The 16,900-nt window shown below is 36.0% G+C and overlaps 1 protein-coding gene across 6 annotated transcripts in view; it reads left to right on the top strand.

The window, feature by feature from the left end:
- PLEKHA7 (pleckstrin homology domain containing A7) overlaps positions 1-16,900 on the top strand; it is a 172,928-nt gene that overhangs the window by 25,132 nt on the left and 130,896 nt on the right. Inside the window, exon 1 of one of the 6 annotated variants that reach the window (XM_075502240.1) lies at positions 7,545-7,666. The exons of 4 other annotated variants lie outside the window; for them this stretch is intronic. In XM_075502240.1, the coding sequence (XP_075358355.1) occupies positions 7,596-7,666 (71 nt within the window). In that variant the 5' untranslated portion in view covers positions 7,545-7,595. Of the gene's footprint in view, positions 1-7,544; positions 7,824-16,900 lie in introns of those variants that run through there. One more of the 6 variants, XM_075502242.1, reaches the window with a different exon arrangement.

Below are 16,900 nucleotides of genomic sequence, written 5' to 3'. Positions count from 1 at the left end.
ATGTCACAGTGACAATGTGAGTGACTGTTCCTAAACATATAATGTTTGGACATTAGCTTTTCCAAGAAATTGTTAGGAGATTACTTAGCTGTGTACTGGTCTATAAGTGAGTAACGGTTAGTCTCCACCTTACTTCTGTGATTACTGTATCACTTGGTGTGGAAAAAATACAGTAGTGATCAAAACAAACAATATAGCATTACAGGATATAAGTAGAGCATGTCTGCTTTGTGGTTTAAAGCCAGGGCCAAATCCTAGGAATGTTAATTTGGCCATGATGCGCATGTTCTTACTTGCAGTGCTTTTGAATATGTCAAGTGCTGCAATTCTATTGCAGACAAAATTGTTTGGTGTAGAGAGTACAGTACTTCAACATAGGCATCATACTTTTGTAAAATCCTATATGTGTGACATTCCAGGGTTTTGAAAAGGGGAAAGAAAAGGAGAACAGTTTTATTTAATCTGAGGACAATATCTGTTTGACTGGAACTAAATATCTTTGCGTGTATTCCTTAAATATATAAATGGCTTGCAATTTCTGCACTTAAACTAATAGAACAAAACCAGAACAATTAATAACAACATCAAAGCTGTATCAAAGCTTTGCTTGTTTATAAAGTCTTTCCTACAAATATTTAATAAATATAATAATAAATAGTTGTTAAAACCAATAACAGCTGTTTTTCCTATTACTTAGCACATGTATTTGTTTTTTTCTACTTTATCTCCACATTATTTATTATATTTGTCACAAAGTAAAGGTGTCTGTACTGTCTATACACTAGCTATATACACTGTTACAGATGGGGGCAATTGCGTTTACTGGCCTGTTTCCTTCATGGTTATTAGGGGACAAGGAATCTTGAAATATAACAGATGATGTCTAGATTGGTTAATGAATATAAACATTATGTGGTGATGATTCAGCTGGTGACCTTGAGAGTACCTTTTTAGAAAATGAAATTTCTGTAGCAGTTAATGTTCAAACTTGTCATCCATTTTGAGGCATTTGTTTAAGCCCTTTGTTTTTAAGCTAAATAATGAAATTAGATTATAGATTATGTGTTCACAATTTTGAATCGTACTAGAGTTGGGCTTCTATCAATACTTAAAAAGATCACATATAGCTAAACTACTCAAACTAAGAAAATAGTTATTGCTGTTTATTTCTGAAGAATATAATAACATGAGAAACATATATGTTTCTCATGTAATTAGATTCTAGTCTAAAACTTTGTAGAAAGATGGTATGTTGGTTTTATATATGTGCCTTTAATCTTATCTAGAAGACTTAGGTAAATCATCTTGCCATGGTTTAGATCAGTATGCCTTATGGTAGTACTGATGTGCATGTTTGTCCTGTCTTGCCCCTTTTGATGTCATTGTAGTATACTTGTTGCTTTGTGCATGAGGATTCGCTAGGTCTGTGTAATTGTTACAGTAGCTGAGATTTTGTGTGACCATAAATTCAGTTGCATCATGTGAATATAATTAACTCTCATTATGTGTGCCTCATAAGTTCCATTCAGTTATCTGAGTTGTAATCAGCTGAAAAAGTAATGGAGATACTGTATTCAGCAGCCACGCAGAAGAAATGTAGGAATGTGTAAACAGTGGTTTGATTTGTGTTGGGAAGTGCTGGACCTCAGTGGCCAGCATCGAGTAGCCCTCCAGGACAAGAAAGCTGAGGATCTAGCAAAAACAGAAAAGGTATCAGTAAGTCAGTACAGTATTGACTGAGCCTACGCATAGAAGGAAACACACAGGAAAATGTTACAATGTAAAGGAGTAGAATGTTTTATAGCATTTCTTCCTATTAATTCTGTAGCTATGGATATGCCCATTGCTCTCCTAAAATGATTGTTGAAGTGGTCATTGCTTTAACTAAAAGTCAAAGTTGGCAGTTTGAGAACCTCTTATCTTGCTTGTAACCGAGGTACTGAATTTCAAACTACGCTTTTGAGATCCCACCACCCTTCCCTTCAGTGAGTCCTTCTTTCATATGATGTTTTGCCAGAATGTGTCATCCATTGTGATGGGTTTTCTACCAAGTTACCCATAAATAGTGAGTATTAGCAAATATATGTAAAGATAGGAGGCAAAAATTGTGTGGGAAATAGAGGAGAACTTTGAAGAACCAGATGTTTACTTGCACGCTAATAAATTAGCATACTTAGATGATCCTCTGAATGGTAATTAAAGGTTTTATTCTGTCTTCTTTAAATCTCATGACTTGACTTTTTCCAGAAAGTGTTTCTGTTCTCTGAGGTAAACCCACAGTATCTGTCCTTATCTTTTCCTTTTATATGAGCTTTTAACAATAGCCTTTCAAGTAAGCTGAGTGTGCTGACAGTTGTGAGTAGTATTCATAAGTGAAATTTTAATGGATGGAAAATGAGGAATGCTAAATAATGGGTCACTTAAATGAGTCTACAGAAAATGCTAAACGTCTTGAAAATCAATGTAGTTACACTCTCATAAAACCTGGGCTTATTACAGATTCATTTTTGTATGTTGTTACATTCTTGACATGCATTTGTCCTGCAGTTTAACTTTTCCTCAAGTATGCTAGGGAATATATTAAAACTGGGAAAGCTTGGCTGTCAGAGTTCTGCATTTTAAAACAGGATATTTTTATAAAGGAAACATAATTTCTGTCTATATAGAAAATATCATACTTTAACATAGCCAAACATTTTGATAAAGAGTTAAGCTTTCAGGCCATGTGGAAATTGTAGCAAAGCCTGTGGTTGCTGGTATAGTTCTGGATTTTTGCAAAGGTCCACAATAAGTGGAATAAGGGACAGAAAAATATTTGGGGAACAAACCAATATTTTTCTATTTTTAGCTAAGCTTTGGGCAGTTTTTATTAATGCTTGTTACATGTTTTTATGCATCTCTGTTGGAAAAATAAAGTGAAAGTGGGATGTATATAGGGTAAGATTTATTTATCAGGCAGAGTATTCATTATTCTCTATTTGTTTCTTGTTTTTTTTCTTTCCCCCCTCTCTCACTACCTTCAGATTACTCTTCTCCCTCTGACCCCCACATTTTTTGATTACTAATGTTTTAAACAGTGTCATTCCAAACTGGTTATGTTTAGTCATCTTTTCCTTCAGTGTGGTGACTAAATGTTGTTTTTTGGTTTTGTTTTTGTTTGTTTGTTTTTTTTTTTTTTAAACTTGAAGTTTGAACCAACTCCTTTAAATATTCTAGGTGACTTTGTTACAGATAGAATCAAATAGTCAAATTATAATTCAGTGTACTCTCTCCATGTGTATTTGGAAGTTACAAAATGTGTAATGCCTTACTTTTTAAAATCCTTTCCAAATTGGAGTCCTGCTATACGTGACTACTGTACTCCCTGCTAATCTAGCACAAGCTGCAGTCCTGCCTTAGAAAATGGATAAATGCTCCTTGGCTAGACTTCCTTGTGATGCCAATTTAACCATTTAAATGAGTTTTCAGATTTGGCATAGATTAGTTCTAATGGTGTCCATTTCCTTTATGTTCTTGGATATCCCTAACATAAGCTGATCCTGAAGGCTCTAATCTAAAAGTTATTCTCTTCAGTATCTCTGTATTCCTATTTCTATAAACCTCTTCCCCAGCATGATTTACTTTGCAAAATATGCTGCCAGAGCACTTCCTGAACAACATTTTATATATATATATATATGCATACATATTTAATTTTAAATTTTTTGTACTATACATGCAAGTTTGATAAGAGAGGAACTTTCAGGTATTCACTGAATGTTGCATAGTTGTATGTGTATCAGAATAAGTACTGTGTGATTTGAGGGTATTCAACAGTATGCTATCTTGGCTGAAGAACAATAGCTATTGATTTAATAAATTACTTCAGTGATTAATATTTTAGCTTATAGATGTTTTCAGTACAGTCTGAGAATAAACAGAAGAATCGGCAGAATACTTATATACATAAATATATGATATGTATATAAATACAAGTATACATATTTACATATATATAAAGCCAGATAATAGTTATATTAAGAAATGTAAATTGAGAAGATTAATCCCAAATTTATTTTTTTGTCCTATCCGTTACCAAGTTTTACACTGAGACATATTTTTACGCTAGAATTCATAAATACTGGTATCTGAAATAATTTAAATGCTTTTTAATTGTACTGCAGTTTGTTTAACATAAAGAAGCAAAGTGTTCATGAAGAATTAAGCAGGATCAGTTTTAACCATGCTTCTTAATTGTTGAATGTTACTTTAGTAGAAGTATAGTTTTGGTTCTGCCTTTTAGCATCTTTCATTTCTTATGCAGTTTTATTCACTAAGATTGTGTTTTAGGACTGCTCTACATTTTTACAGTGGGTAGTTTTTAGAGATGTCTTTACCAAGAATGCTGAAAACATGTTCTTGGTATTCTTATGGCGTTTCTTACCTCATAAGAGGGGAAAGAGAGATTGTGCTAAGGGTGTCCAGAAGCCATGTGTTCTGATATGACCATGAGATCGCAGCTGCCAAAAGGATAAGTGTGTAAAATAAAATGTGTCTATTCTGAAAGCTATGCCATCCGTCAAACCACCCTTGGTCTTGCAGGGACTCAGTTATTATATGATTGCCCAGTTAGCAAGCTCAGCTGAATCTGTGATGTGATACAGTCACCCATGGCTTTTCTTTGGTACTTTCAAGCATGTCTTGTGTATTTGTTGTGGTCTTGAAGCCATTAGCTAGAAATTATACACAGATTTACTTTTTGTCCAGCTGTAGATATCTGTAGCATAGATGACATCTGAGAAAGTCACTTCCAGGTTCAGAAGAAAGGTAGCAGAAGAAAGGCATTTCTAGGGCAACTTCATCTGTCTTAAAGTTGACATCTAAAATAGACCAGTTGAATTGTTCCCCCAAATTCCCTTTCTTTGCACTGTGAAATGCAGTGGACTGCAATGCAATGACTAGCTCAGCTATTGATGTTTAGAGATACAAGAAGTAAATCCTACATCATCTCTTATGTGGAAACTTACTGTGCAGCTGCTTTCTACCAACTTACTATGCAGCCAGTACCTGGTTGATGGTAGGTCTTTCAGTACAGGACTATAAAAGTCACTTACCTCTGTAGCTGTTCTGGGTAAAGAACTTTTCTTTCTTACATGCTTTCAGTAAAGATTCTAAAATTAGTACTTGCTTGTCGATTTGAGTCCAGAGGGGAGAACTTTCTCCTTGCTAGGCAGTGTTTTCAGCTTCCTACTAGTCTGGGACTGATGGAATAACAAGTATTTATAAAATAAGACAGTAGTGTTGGCTTTTTTAAAATTCATGTTATTCTTTCAAAGTGGATAGTTGCTTCTGTGTTGTAACATTTCCTGGGTTTTTCTTATTTAGTTGTGATACTCTCTGGGGTTAATCAAAGTTTTGATTCTAAATACAGTCTCAATACAGATTCAGATATCTTGCTGTTTTTCAATGTTCAGTTTGGCTCTAAAATGTATTCTGCCTGCATACAATTAAGCTGTTCAAGCAAGTCCCTGGTTTTGCTTCTCATTTGTGACAATAGCTGTTGTGAGCTTTCACATTCCAAACAGCTAACAAAATACTGTCAGCAGGAGTATCTAAGTGAAAGACAAAGAACTAGAGTGATTAAAGTCAGAAAATCCATAAATAAAGCATTAGGGGTACTGCAGTACCTATTTTGAAAGTTATATTATTAAAAAACTCTTCTCCATTTTTTCCCTTAACTTCAATAGGTGTCTTTGTTTACCTTTTTCAGGTTATAAAATGTGTGGGGAGAAGAACCAAGACTTTTGAAAACAACTGACCTTGGGTAGTTTTGTACTTTTGTATTCTGTTTGGTACCATTTTCCAAGTCCATTCCCCTCACCCCATCGTAGGCATATGCTTTGTGTATTCTGAGAAGTTTTAAATGGTGCCCTGAAAAGTTTCTTGTTGCTGCTTAAAACTTGGCAGGAATTTCTTTCTTAGGTTACTGTTTTTATTAGGGAGGTATTATGTGCTTGGTTGAAGTAGCTGTTGCCACCAGATGGTGGACTACTTATATCCAGTGTGTGGGAGTGGAAGAGTCAAAGGAATTAACATGCGCCTGCTTCTGAGCATTTCTGTAGAAACAAAGGACAAGAAAAGTAAATTATGTGGTTTCACCACTCTAGGTCATTAAAGGTCTAATCTGAAGCTTGCTGATTTTGTTGAGTTTTGGATTACTGCATGGCTGAGTTAGAGGCCAATTAATTCAACTTCTTCACTTTCATTAGAAGAAGAAGGTGTGAAGTCCTATCCTGATTGCTGTCGATGAGAAGGACACAGATTGACTAGCTATTAAGTTTCATGAGGTGCTTAAATTAATCTAAAAAAGAGCTTCCAATGAAAGGGATACTAACATTTCCACTGTACCTTTCCTTTGCAGCCCTTTCCTGACCAGTCCTGGAACACTTGTTTAGCAGCCTGATGCTCCAGCTCACTTCTTTGATCTAGCTGGAAAACACGTCCTATGAGAGACCGATTTCAGCTGAATAACTTGCCCTTCACTTTGCTGCATGGCTGCACAAGCACCAGTGCTGGTGCAGAGGAAGCGTTGGGAAGGCAGGAGGTGCGACTGTTCCTTTCAGTAGCAGTGGGATCTTAGTTGGACTTAAGCTCTTCAGAAAATCATACATGGCAGTGGAACTGCATGGCAGAGGAGAATTAAGTAGAGCACATCAGAGATTTAGACCTCCCAAGAGACTAGACATTCCTTGAGATTTGGCAGTTGTCCTTAAAGAGTTTATACACTTCCCATCTGAAGTAATTAATCTTATTTTTCTTTTTTTTTTTTTTTACATTTGTTTCTTAAATACCTCTTACCTGACCTTAGCTTTTTACGCCTGTTACATCAATGAGCAGAACTAAAATAGCTCCAGTTAAATAAAAACAATGCATAGTTAAAATTAAGTAGTTTTACCTGTGAACTTTGAAATGAAGTTACTATGCCAAAAATACTTTGACAGAGATAGGGAAAAATTAACAATTTGCTAAACAACATCTGTGTTTAAACATTATTGGAAGAGCATTAAGCTTTTGTTTTAAAGAATGGGCACTTTACAAATGCTTATAGACAATGAATGTCTTGTGGAGTTTTGAATACAGATACGCATCATGCTTTTAACGTAGTTTAGGCTTTAAAGTACCATTTATGGAGTCTGAGTGTTATATAAGGATGCGCAGACACCCAGGCTAGATCACTGATATGTTCTGATACATATTTATGGTACATAGACTTTCCTGTAGAGGTGTGATAGTGCTTGGCACTTGGTTTATTTTGCTACCCTTTGCGATCGGGAAACTGAGTAAATTTCCTTTTCAAGAACTTTGCAAAATACCAAGGCATTGTTTTGGTGCACGGAGAGTTACTCTTGTAAAATACTGGATATTTTTGTCCTTTTTTCCAAATAAGGAATACAAAGGAACATTCAAATCTACAGCTGTGGTGGGAGGATGTGGTTTCTGCAGGGACACCACGTACATTCCATCTCATGGAATGCACTTGAATGCACTTGGTGTGACATTTAGCAAAATGCGTTGCTTAACAGCTTCGAGAAAGATCAGCTTAATTGTAAAGACGTATGCAATGGGAGCCCTTCCTGCAAGATGGCATGCCTTTCCTACAGTTCAACGGAAGACATTTATTGCCAAGGTAGAGAATGGGATTGTGCTGCTGGAGAATGTTCTCGAAGTAATTGTGGCATAAACCAAATTACAGGAGGCACGTTTCTATGTATCCCAGAAAGCAGAAGGATTACCTGACCATATATAGTTCCTGGTGAGCAAATTGAAATGATTCATTTGAATAAGTAAGATGAATTGTTTATTGTTCTTCAGATGTTTATGTAGTGATGTTGAAAACTGCAGCTAATCTGCAATCGTCTACTGTCTGCTTTTTATGGTAATATGGTGTTATTTGTAAAGGTCTAGGAAGGAAGCCTGTTATTGGGTTTATTGATCTTTGTGGTATTGACTAGCTGCAAAATAGTTTACATAGATGGCAAAACAAACTCATATTTCTAACTTGGGGTGCTGGGTTTGGATGTTGTCCTACTTCTATTTCTTAATGAGATCCAACAAAGAGCATAGGAATTGTGAGTTGGTTTTTGGTGTTTTGTTTTGTTGGGCTTTTTTTGTTTGTTTTGGCTTTTTTTTTTAATAACCTTACCAAGATGTTTGTTAATAAGAGTTGTATTTGACAAAGTGTGTCTATTTTTGTGTTTTTCAGAGGGGGAGAGTTGGTAACAGTAACATTTAAGCTCCAGTGTATCAGTTGTGGGGATTTCTAAATAATAGAATACTGCCTAATGTAAAAGTAAAAATTTTTTATAGGACTGATGGATTTCCTAAAGATCTGCCTGTCATGCACTGTATTCTCTGCATTTCTTCCTCATGGGAAATATCAGATTGTAATTAATGCAAGATGACAATTATTTCAGGTGTCTCTATTTCGATGAGGGGCTAGAATTTTCAGTATTACAAAGATAGTTCAGAAAGAATTTAAGAAAATTACAGAAGCAAACAAGATAAGCAAATTTAGACAAAATCTATCTTCAGAAATGGCAGTCAGGAAGAGTATAAAAATTGATGTTTAGAAGTATGTTTTAAAGAGTACAGGCTTAAGCCAAGAAAATTTCTTGATGAATCTGTAGAATGCAATGATGCATGGTTATATCTAGGGTTCATGAGTATTCCTGAGACAATGGGAGAACGGCAATATTGAAATAAAATGTAATTTAAAAAATTATTATCCAAGCCTGTTTTAGAGGAACATCATATATTTTAAAAGTCAAATTAACTTCTAAATCTTCAGAGCTCAATGTTTATACCTCTCTCAGATAGTCAATGAGCATCAATAGCGTAATTTTACTTTTGCGCTTCTGTCTTTGCTAAAGCTTCATCTTTATTCTGAACGTGAACACTCAGCTTCTTGAAAAGAACGGAAGTGTGCTAGTCTTCTGGAGAGTGCAGCCGAAGTACCAAAGGACCTCTGTGTGTGAGGAGGGTCTTTTTGGAAACCACAGAAGCTGAACCTTGTTGAAACTGATTTTTGTCAGACCTGTTTCCAGGTCATAGGGACAAGGAACTTCTAGTCGGCAAAGTATGTTGAAGCTTCCGTAATTGGTTTTGTTAGCCTGTGCTTTTCTGCAAGAGCATGTCAGTCTTTATCAGTGAGCCAGCTTATTTTGGTACACTAGTTCATGTTTTTGAGACAAATGCTGTCTGTTCCTTTCCCTGCTTTCCTGGTATTGCTTGCTGTAGAAAACTTAAAGGTGTGTAATAATCTCTTGGTGTAGATTCTGTCTCTTTTTTTGTTTGTTTTCTGCATTTCCCTGTTGTAGTGAAGAGGTCAAGATCTAGAAAGAAAATTGTGTAATAAATAAATTGTGTTCAACTTCTTCACAAGGACCCGTAGGTCCATTTGTAAAAAGCTGTCTCCTAGCCAGTTACAAAGCTGTCTCCTAGCCAGTACAAAGCTGTCTCCTAGCCATCTCCAACATAGAAGATGAATGCTTGGCGTATAGGATTTTTTTGTGTGTATGTGTTGAAAGAATTATAGAGAGCTCTGTAAGAGAGATGTTTGTTGAAGTCTTCATTGTTTATCGTGCTTTTCTGGGTACGAGCTAAATTATTTGTAAGTAAATATTTAAGCTTTCAAAAAACTGTTGGTTTGTTCAATGAAACCACTGTTACTGAAGAACTCCGTTACTGTCAGCGATACTATAGCAAAACTTCAAGCCAAGTTACGCTCAAGTTGGAAATGCTGGTGTAGGCATCTGTGATTTTCTTGCTCTAATTCTTCTTCAAGACTTTACTGTGCTTGGCTCACTCAACTGTTTACATGTGTGCGTTTTGATGGTCATTGTGAAGGACTGTGACAGCTTTGTGAGAAAATCACCAGATAGCCTTTGCTTGTTCATACTAGTTACATGAAACTTTTTGTACGGCAGCAACTGGATCAGGTCTTTTTATAGATGTGCTGTTGAGTATCTGTTTATAAGCTATATAGAACTTGAACTTTGCACTGCTTATGTCTATAGTTTAGATGGCTTGCTTATTTTTATGAAGATATATGGTAAATTACAGGAATGGAAGTGGGGGATAAATGGGGCAGTTGAGAAACAGCGAAGCCAAAGAATTTAACTTGTTCTTATTTAAATTCATTTTGAGCTACAGTCTCTACAAGGTCAAATTTTGAATTTTTATTGGGTGGAGGAGGTAAAAGAACACACAAAGGAAATGGTTAGGATTTGAGAGTTATGAAAATCTTCCAAGTAAAATGCAAAAAAGAGGATTTTAAAAATAGCATATTTGTGGACCTTATTATAATTTATGTGTGGAGTACAGTAGAATGCCTGAAATCTATAGTTCTCATGTAAAATTGCTTAACAATTTCTAAGTTTACTGGGCTTGTACTCTTTATACCCACATATTTATATCTGTTTCCTGAGCCTCTTCAGGGCCTATTTTTTCTCTCTTAAACTATGAATATTAGGAACATCTTTTAAGAATGCCTGCTTTCATCTTGTAGTCATTACATGATTGCAGGAGCCGAGGTCTTAATAAATATGCTAAATATCACCTCTGTTTGCAAATGGCAGCTCTCAACTGCCTGCCAAAACCTTTTAGTTGGATTAAAGGCAAGGCTGGCCCAAAATACTGGAAATGTGTATCTCCCTGACTAATGCCACTATACATTACTCTTCTTGCTGAAGTGTTAATGAGCGAGTGTCTCTTAGCCAAATATATTCTAGTGTGATTGTTCTTGTCAGCTGTTCTAAGGCCAAGCCTGGTACTTACGATGAATTGGTTAAAACTATGTTAATGTTTCATTTAACATAATATTTATTTGAAGCATAGGTAAGAGCTTAGTGAATCTATCCTCTTTTCCCCCCACTTTTGACAAATGCACACACAAGAAAACCTGTGCGTGTTAAGGATTGTGCTTAGGTGTAGGTGCTGTGGGGCTTGAAAGGGCTGTATAAGCACTACTCTCTACCATCAAAGTATAGCATTCACAAGCCTTCACCATCATCCCTGATCAGCCAGGAAAGGTGATTCTTCATTGTGAGAACAATCAAACATTGGAGTAGCTTGCCTAGAGGAGGGGTGGAATCTCCCTTTGCTGGAAGTATTCAAGACTCAGTTTGGATGACTCTGGATCATCTAATCTAAGGCCTTGCTTTCAGCAGAGGGTTGGACCAGATGATTGCCTGAAACCCCTTCCAGTCTAGGCTTTTCTATGTCTCTGTGATTCTTCACTGGGCAAGGGTAAGGCTTATGCACCAGAGTCTTCCTCAGATTAGTTTGGGGCAAGATTTTGGATATTGCTAGTTGTCCTTTTATGGATGAAGCAGGGATGCCTTCCGTTCTCTAGATTTAGTTTGATCATTTGAAGCTTTTAACATCCTTCTCTCAGCAGATCAGGCATCCTGGCTGTATGGGTTGAACTGCAACAAAATGGGGTTTATACTTTTGGGATAATCTAATGATTCCAGAGGAAGCTGGGATTCCTGACATTCTGGATTTAGGATCATACGAGAAGAAGGTATATTCTTAATGAAATTGTGTATGATAGTTGAGGCCCTACTTTGCCAGCAAGAAGAAAATACCCAACTTCTGATGCCCTTGTCATTCATCTGGTTGGAAGGGAGGAGGGAGGAGATTCCAATACCATTGCTGGAACCAGATTGGTGGAGGCAAGAACTCAGGTCAGATTCCTTTGCTGGACTGAAGAGACCACAGAGGGAAGATGTTTAGCGCTTGGCGAGTTTTTACTAGATAACCATGTATGTTAATTAAAAAAAAAAAGTTATTTCCTAGCTGAGGAAGACATCATTGTTTGTCTTGAGACATCCAGCTGGACAGATGTTGAACTCTCTTGATCCAAGAAACATGCATTGCCCAATTAGAGCTTTGTGGGAAGTTTGAAGTAGTGGAACAAAACCCCATGTGTGTAAGTAGACTATTGTGGACATAAAGTGATTGTTTTCAGAATCTAAGCAGTTTCTAAGTATTACATAATGTAATACCTTCATGACATGGGAAAACTATTTTCTTTCAGCAAACTAAAATGTGACTTGAAGTTTTAAGAGTTTGCTGACCTCTGCTCTACAGTTTAAGAAAAAATGAAAAAAAAGAGTTAGATCTTAGTTTGCGTAGTAGCTTAGCATGGTAAACTCATAATAGATTATCTTCTCGTATGCTGCAGATCAAAGACTTCTTTTGAATATTCTTGATTCAGAAGTTTTGAAGTTCACAAGTAGGTGTTTGCTCAATTGGAGAAGTTTCATGGCTTCAGAGATATAGTAGAATCCAAAATATTTATTGATATTTACAAACAGCCATGAATTCTTTGCATGAACAGTGTTATGAAATACTAGTAAATATATGAATTAACTTTTATTTCTGATTTTTGCAGACAATAGGCTGGTGTCTGCAAGCAGGTATTGACTCAGTCATGTCTTCTGATTTTCACCACTTCATTTAAATTATCTCATGGGCTGATTAATCTGCATCTTTTTTTTACATTTGTTTGGGGTTTTTCTTCCTTTTTCCTGTACCTACCAGATTATGTTAGAAATAAAGAAATTTTGGGAACTCTGTTTTAAGTTCTGACTCGTATTAATTAATGGCAATCTGGTATCTGTTGGTCTCCTGCCATTCCTGTTGTTTGACAAAGGCAGCTTTCCCTTCTCTGGTATTTGTATTACTGGTTGGTTTGTTTGTTTTTAAACAGAGCAGTCCTACACCCTACAAAGTACAGGGCTGAATAAGCTATATGTTAATGCATGTCTCCACTGTGCAGTGGAGAACATGAGGCCCAGCTCATATACCTGTGTAGCACAATGCAAGTCAGAGGCATTAGTTTTCAGCCAAAATCAGTATAGTCATGTCTGCATGATGATGTGCCTGGGCTATCAGATGTCTCGTAGTGTTCCATCTTCAGTCAGTCTGGTTCAGACACTAGCTTGGCTTGCTTTAGCTCACGTTTCTCGGCCTTGTGCTATGTTTTACAAAGTAGATGTGCCCTAGCTTGTTGCAAATGACAGAGTACTTGATGTGTCCTGATCTCTTCCCCAGATACAGAAAGTCCTCCTTTTTACATGCACTTATTTGATGTTTTCTAAGTCTGGATGGTGCATGATATTCTTGATAAAGTCTTGCTGAAACACTTACGGTTAAAAACTGCTTAAAATATTTCCTTGTCTCTTCTGGAAGTACCTGTCATGATGTATCCTGGCATTGAATTTTGCCTTTTTCACTGCCATATTACAATGGTAGCTCATGTTAGGGTACCTGCTGCTTACCGATCATTTTACTGTCGGACATAAGTTGTGCATTATCTCTGCATTTATGTACTTTCAGTTGTTAGGTCATGCTTTGGATCTAATTTTGAATGTTCTATTTCCCTTGCTTTTTAAAACTTCAGTTTTGTGGTTTTTTTTTTTTTTTTTTTTTTTACTTAAACTTGTATTTGACTAATTATCTCCTACATATGAAACCTTTTGTCTGATAATTGAAAAAAATTTCTTCAGGGTATATTTATTGCACAGTTACATAAAAATTAGTATTTTCTGCTAGTCTCTAACAATGAGAGATAAGACTAGAGGAAAAGATAATTTGGGAGTGAAAGTTTGTCTTGCCAAATACACCTTTTTATTGGATGTTTTAAATTTTTTAATTGACAGGCTGTCAGGCATTTCCTCTTGCTTCTTTTAAGTTGGTTGTAGGCTCTTCTGTCACAATATGGCCATGAATATTTCATTATATGTTTGAAGAAGTGCCTTGCTGAAAATGGTAGGAGTCGCGGTTTCTAATTACATCTGGGTAATTCTTTCACATAACTCAATTGACCTTATCATGTTTCTTGGATTAAACTAACATTACTTAAAGAAACAAAAAGCTGTAAGTTCATATAGGACTCCTATTATTACATTGTTGTTGTTATATAATAATACACACAAATGGACACGCCAGCAGCAGAGTCTTGATTTTAGGCTGTGATTTTTAAACCTAGTAATTTTTCTTTTAGATGGAGGACTTGGCTTTTTCCTCTACTTGATCTATTCTGTTTATTGGTACTGGTAATGAGGCAATCCTCTTCTGAAGCTCCAGCTGTTCCCAATCTTTGTTGCTCATTTGAAAAATCCTGTTAGCAGAGAAAATGTGGTAAAGCTCTGCTTCTGTCTTGGCTAAAATAGGTGTACTGTAAGGGTGTATGGAGAAGAAAATGGGAGGTTTCTCAAGGAATAATAATAATGTTAGAAACCATAAATGTTCAGGAGGTGGGCTTTCATTATAAAGCTACTTTTTCTTTGATGTGGTAAATGTCTGTTTGCTATGCAGTGAGTATATTGCTTAAAAACAAAGATGCTGCTGGTTTGTTTTAATCTTCTTATTGTAAACCCTCAAATTAAGATATGGTCTGTCTTTTCAGTCAGTGTAACCTGAGTCTGATTTGAGAAAACTGGCGTTAACCTCCCTCTTTACAATAGTGGAGATAAAACTGCCAAGACATGAAAAAAGAGAGTTAAGAAAAAGCTTAACTACGGCCAAAAAAACCTTCGCTGCTGCTTTTGGCTGTTACATCTGTGTGCAAGCATGTTTGTTTGCTCTGTCCAGGAATGCCAAGTCATGTGAACTGCCAAGTCGTACAGGCTGTAGTATTGCAACATGTGCTGCAAGTTAAACTTCTAGAACGAATACATCCATTCCACATTTCATGGGTTAGAAATTTTCATTTGTGTTTTTTCTAGCTTCTATTTTTATCTAAAACAGACTGATTTTTATTTTGTCTTTTCCCTTTTCTTCTGAATGTTTGTTCTTTCAGTCTTTATTAACATCTAGAAATAGGGGGAGTGGCAGTTTATCTTCAGTTTGATGGAGTCTTAAGATTGCTTCCTTTAAGCAGTTGGCGATCAATCAGAGATGGTGTAAAACTACAGATTGGCAAGGTTTTTAGGTATATTTAAGCACGGCTAGTCAGTAACATGAAGATGAAATAAATAAAGATGGACTTCTGATGTTTAAACTCTATGTAGGTGTTCTAAGAGAGAAACAAGTGGGGGCTTAGTGCAGTTTTAAAGGCTGTAGACAGATAGGAAACTTGCAGCTGGGCAGGAGATTGAGGTAAGATCATTCTTACTTCTCTGTCTTTTCTCCTCCAGGAGTTTACTGTCCCCTTGGATCAATGAGCGTAACTGTGTGTATTGTCTTTTCCTAACCTGGTGTCTCAGTGATCTGGATTACTTTATACTCTACTGCGTCGTTTTCAAAAACCCAGATTATTTTGATAGAACTAGGTTAAGGAACAACTACGTGTACAGTTATGGTGGCTGATCTGAGGGGGACATTGACTGACCTTTCGAAGTGTGAGGTGATGAGCTTTTGGAGGTGGTAGCCTCAGCAATGCCTTGCTTGCAGCGTAGTCTGAGAAGAGTGAATTGCACTAGTAATAGCCTTTACACAAAGTCTTTCCAAGCATGGTGATCTTTTTAATCTCAAACCTATTCTTAATCAACACAGACTTAATTGATATAAGCTGAAATCTATGCAGATTTTGAACTCAATGAATTTCACACCTTATAAAAGTATACAACTGGCTATAAATCTTTGTGACTTACATACTGTGGAAGGTCAGTAAGATAAAATGCAAGATTTTCAGAATCCTTCTGGCTGGTTTTAAAATTACTGTTACTGCCAAGATAATAATGGGGCCTTCAAAGTCATGGTATTGTCCTCTTTGTAATGCAGAAACCTTAAAAGCAAACAGAACTTGATGGAAGATCATTCTTGGGAAGAACTTCATAGATCTTGATTGAAGCCTCAACTTAGTGATTCATGCAAACACGTAGATTGTGCAGTTGTCATAGACTTTTCAAAATAGAATATACGAATGATACAAAATCTAATGGAGCTTATGGGGTAGATACATAAAATTATGTATCACTTGTCAAAATACTCTGTAGGGTGGTACCTCTTCTTTCTTGATAGATTATATGTGTGAAGTAGAATAATACTCCTGGGGAATTCTGGGGACTAAATAAGACGACTGTAATGTAGTGTAGAAATGGCAATGTGAAGAGGGAGAAAATTAAAAGTAGTGAACACTATTTCTAGAGCAGTTGAGATCTCACTGTTTTGTATGAGTAGGAATGTATATTGTCATTTAGCACTTCATCAGAATGGTTTATGCTGCCATCATGAGGAAATTTTATTACAAGTAGCAGCTTCTACACTGTGGTACTTGTTCATCATTTAAACAATTCTAAGTTAAGACTGTTGAAGCTCCTTTTAAATTTCCTTGAGTATGCCTACAGAATTAATAGCATATTTTGGATAATTAAAGTAGTTAAAAAAAAATATCTTTAAAAGTCTTTCAAGCACAAGCATTTGGAAATAAGATGAAGTGTGAAAGTGAATCTGGGTAGGTCTGGTGTTCAGGTTTCTGAGCTTTTGATGATTTTATTTTTTTAAAATAAATCCCGTGAAGCCTGCATTATACTTATCTTCTGACATTTTTAATTAAAAACCACAAGACATCTTCTGTAGTCTTCTAGATCCTTATTATGCTGTTTTTAGCCTGCAATGGAGAAGGAAAAAATCTTCTAGAATAACACATCATTTATGATGTGAAGTTTACGATGTATGTTTAGGCTGAACAAACATTTGGAAGCTTCTGTAATGGAATTGCAGTGCTTTTCTCTATCTTAGATGGCAAAATTAATCTGTTGGAACACAAGTAAACTGGCTTTGACATTTTAAGATGTTAGGATTTAGGATGTTAAATCAGGAATAAATCAGAATTTCAAGTATCAGGTCTTAGAAGGTAGTAGTTTCACACAGTCTCTGGTATTCCAGCTGTGATTTCTTTATAGTACCA

Source organism: Mycteria americana, chromosome 5 (assembly GCF_035582795.1).
Source record: "Mycteria americana isolate JAX WOST 10 ecotype Jacksonville Zoo and Gardens chromosome 5, USCA_MyAme_1.0, whole genome shotgun sequence".
Taxonomy (NCBI): Eukaryota; Metazoa; Chordata; class Aves; order Ciconiiformes; family Ciconiidae; genus Mycteria; species Mycteria americana.
The sequence above is the reverse complement of the archived record's forward strand: the minus strand, read 5'-3'. Positions and strand labels throughout refer to the sequence as shown.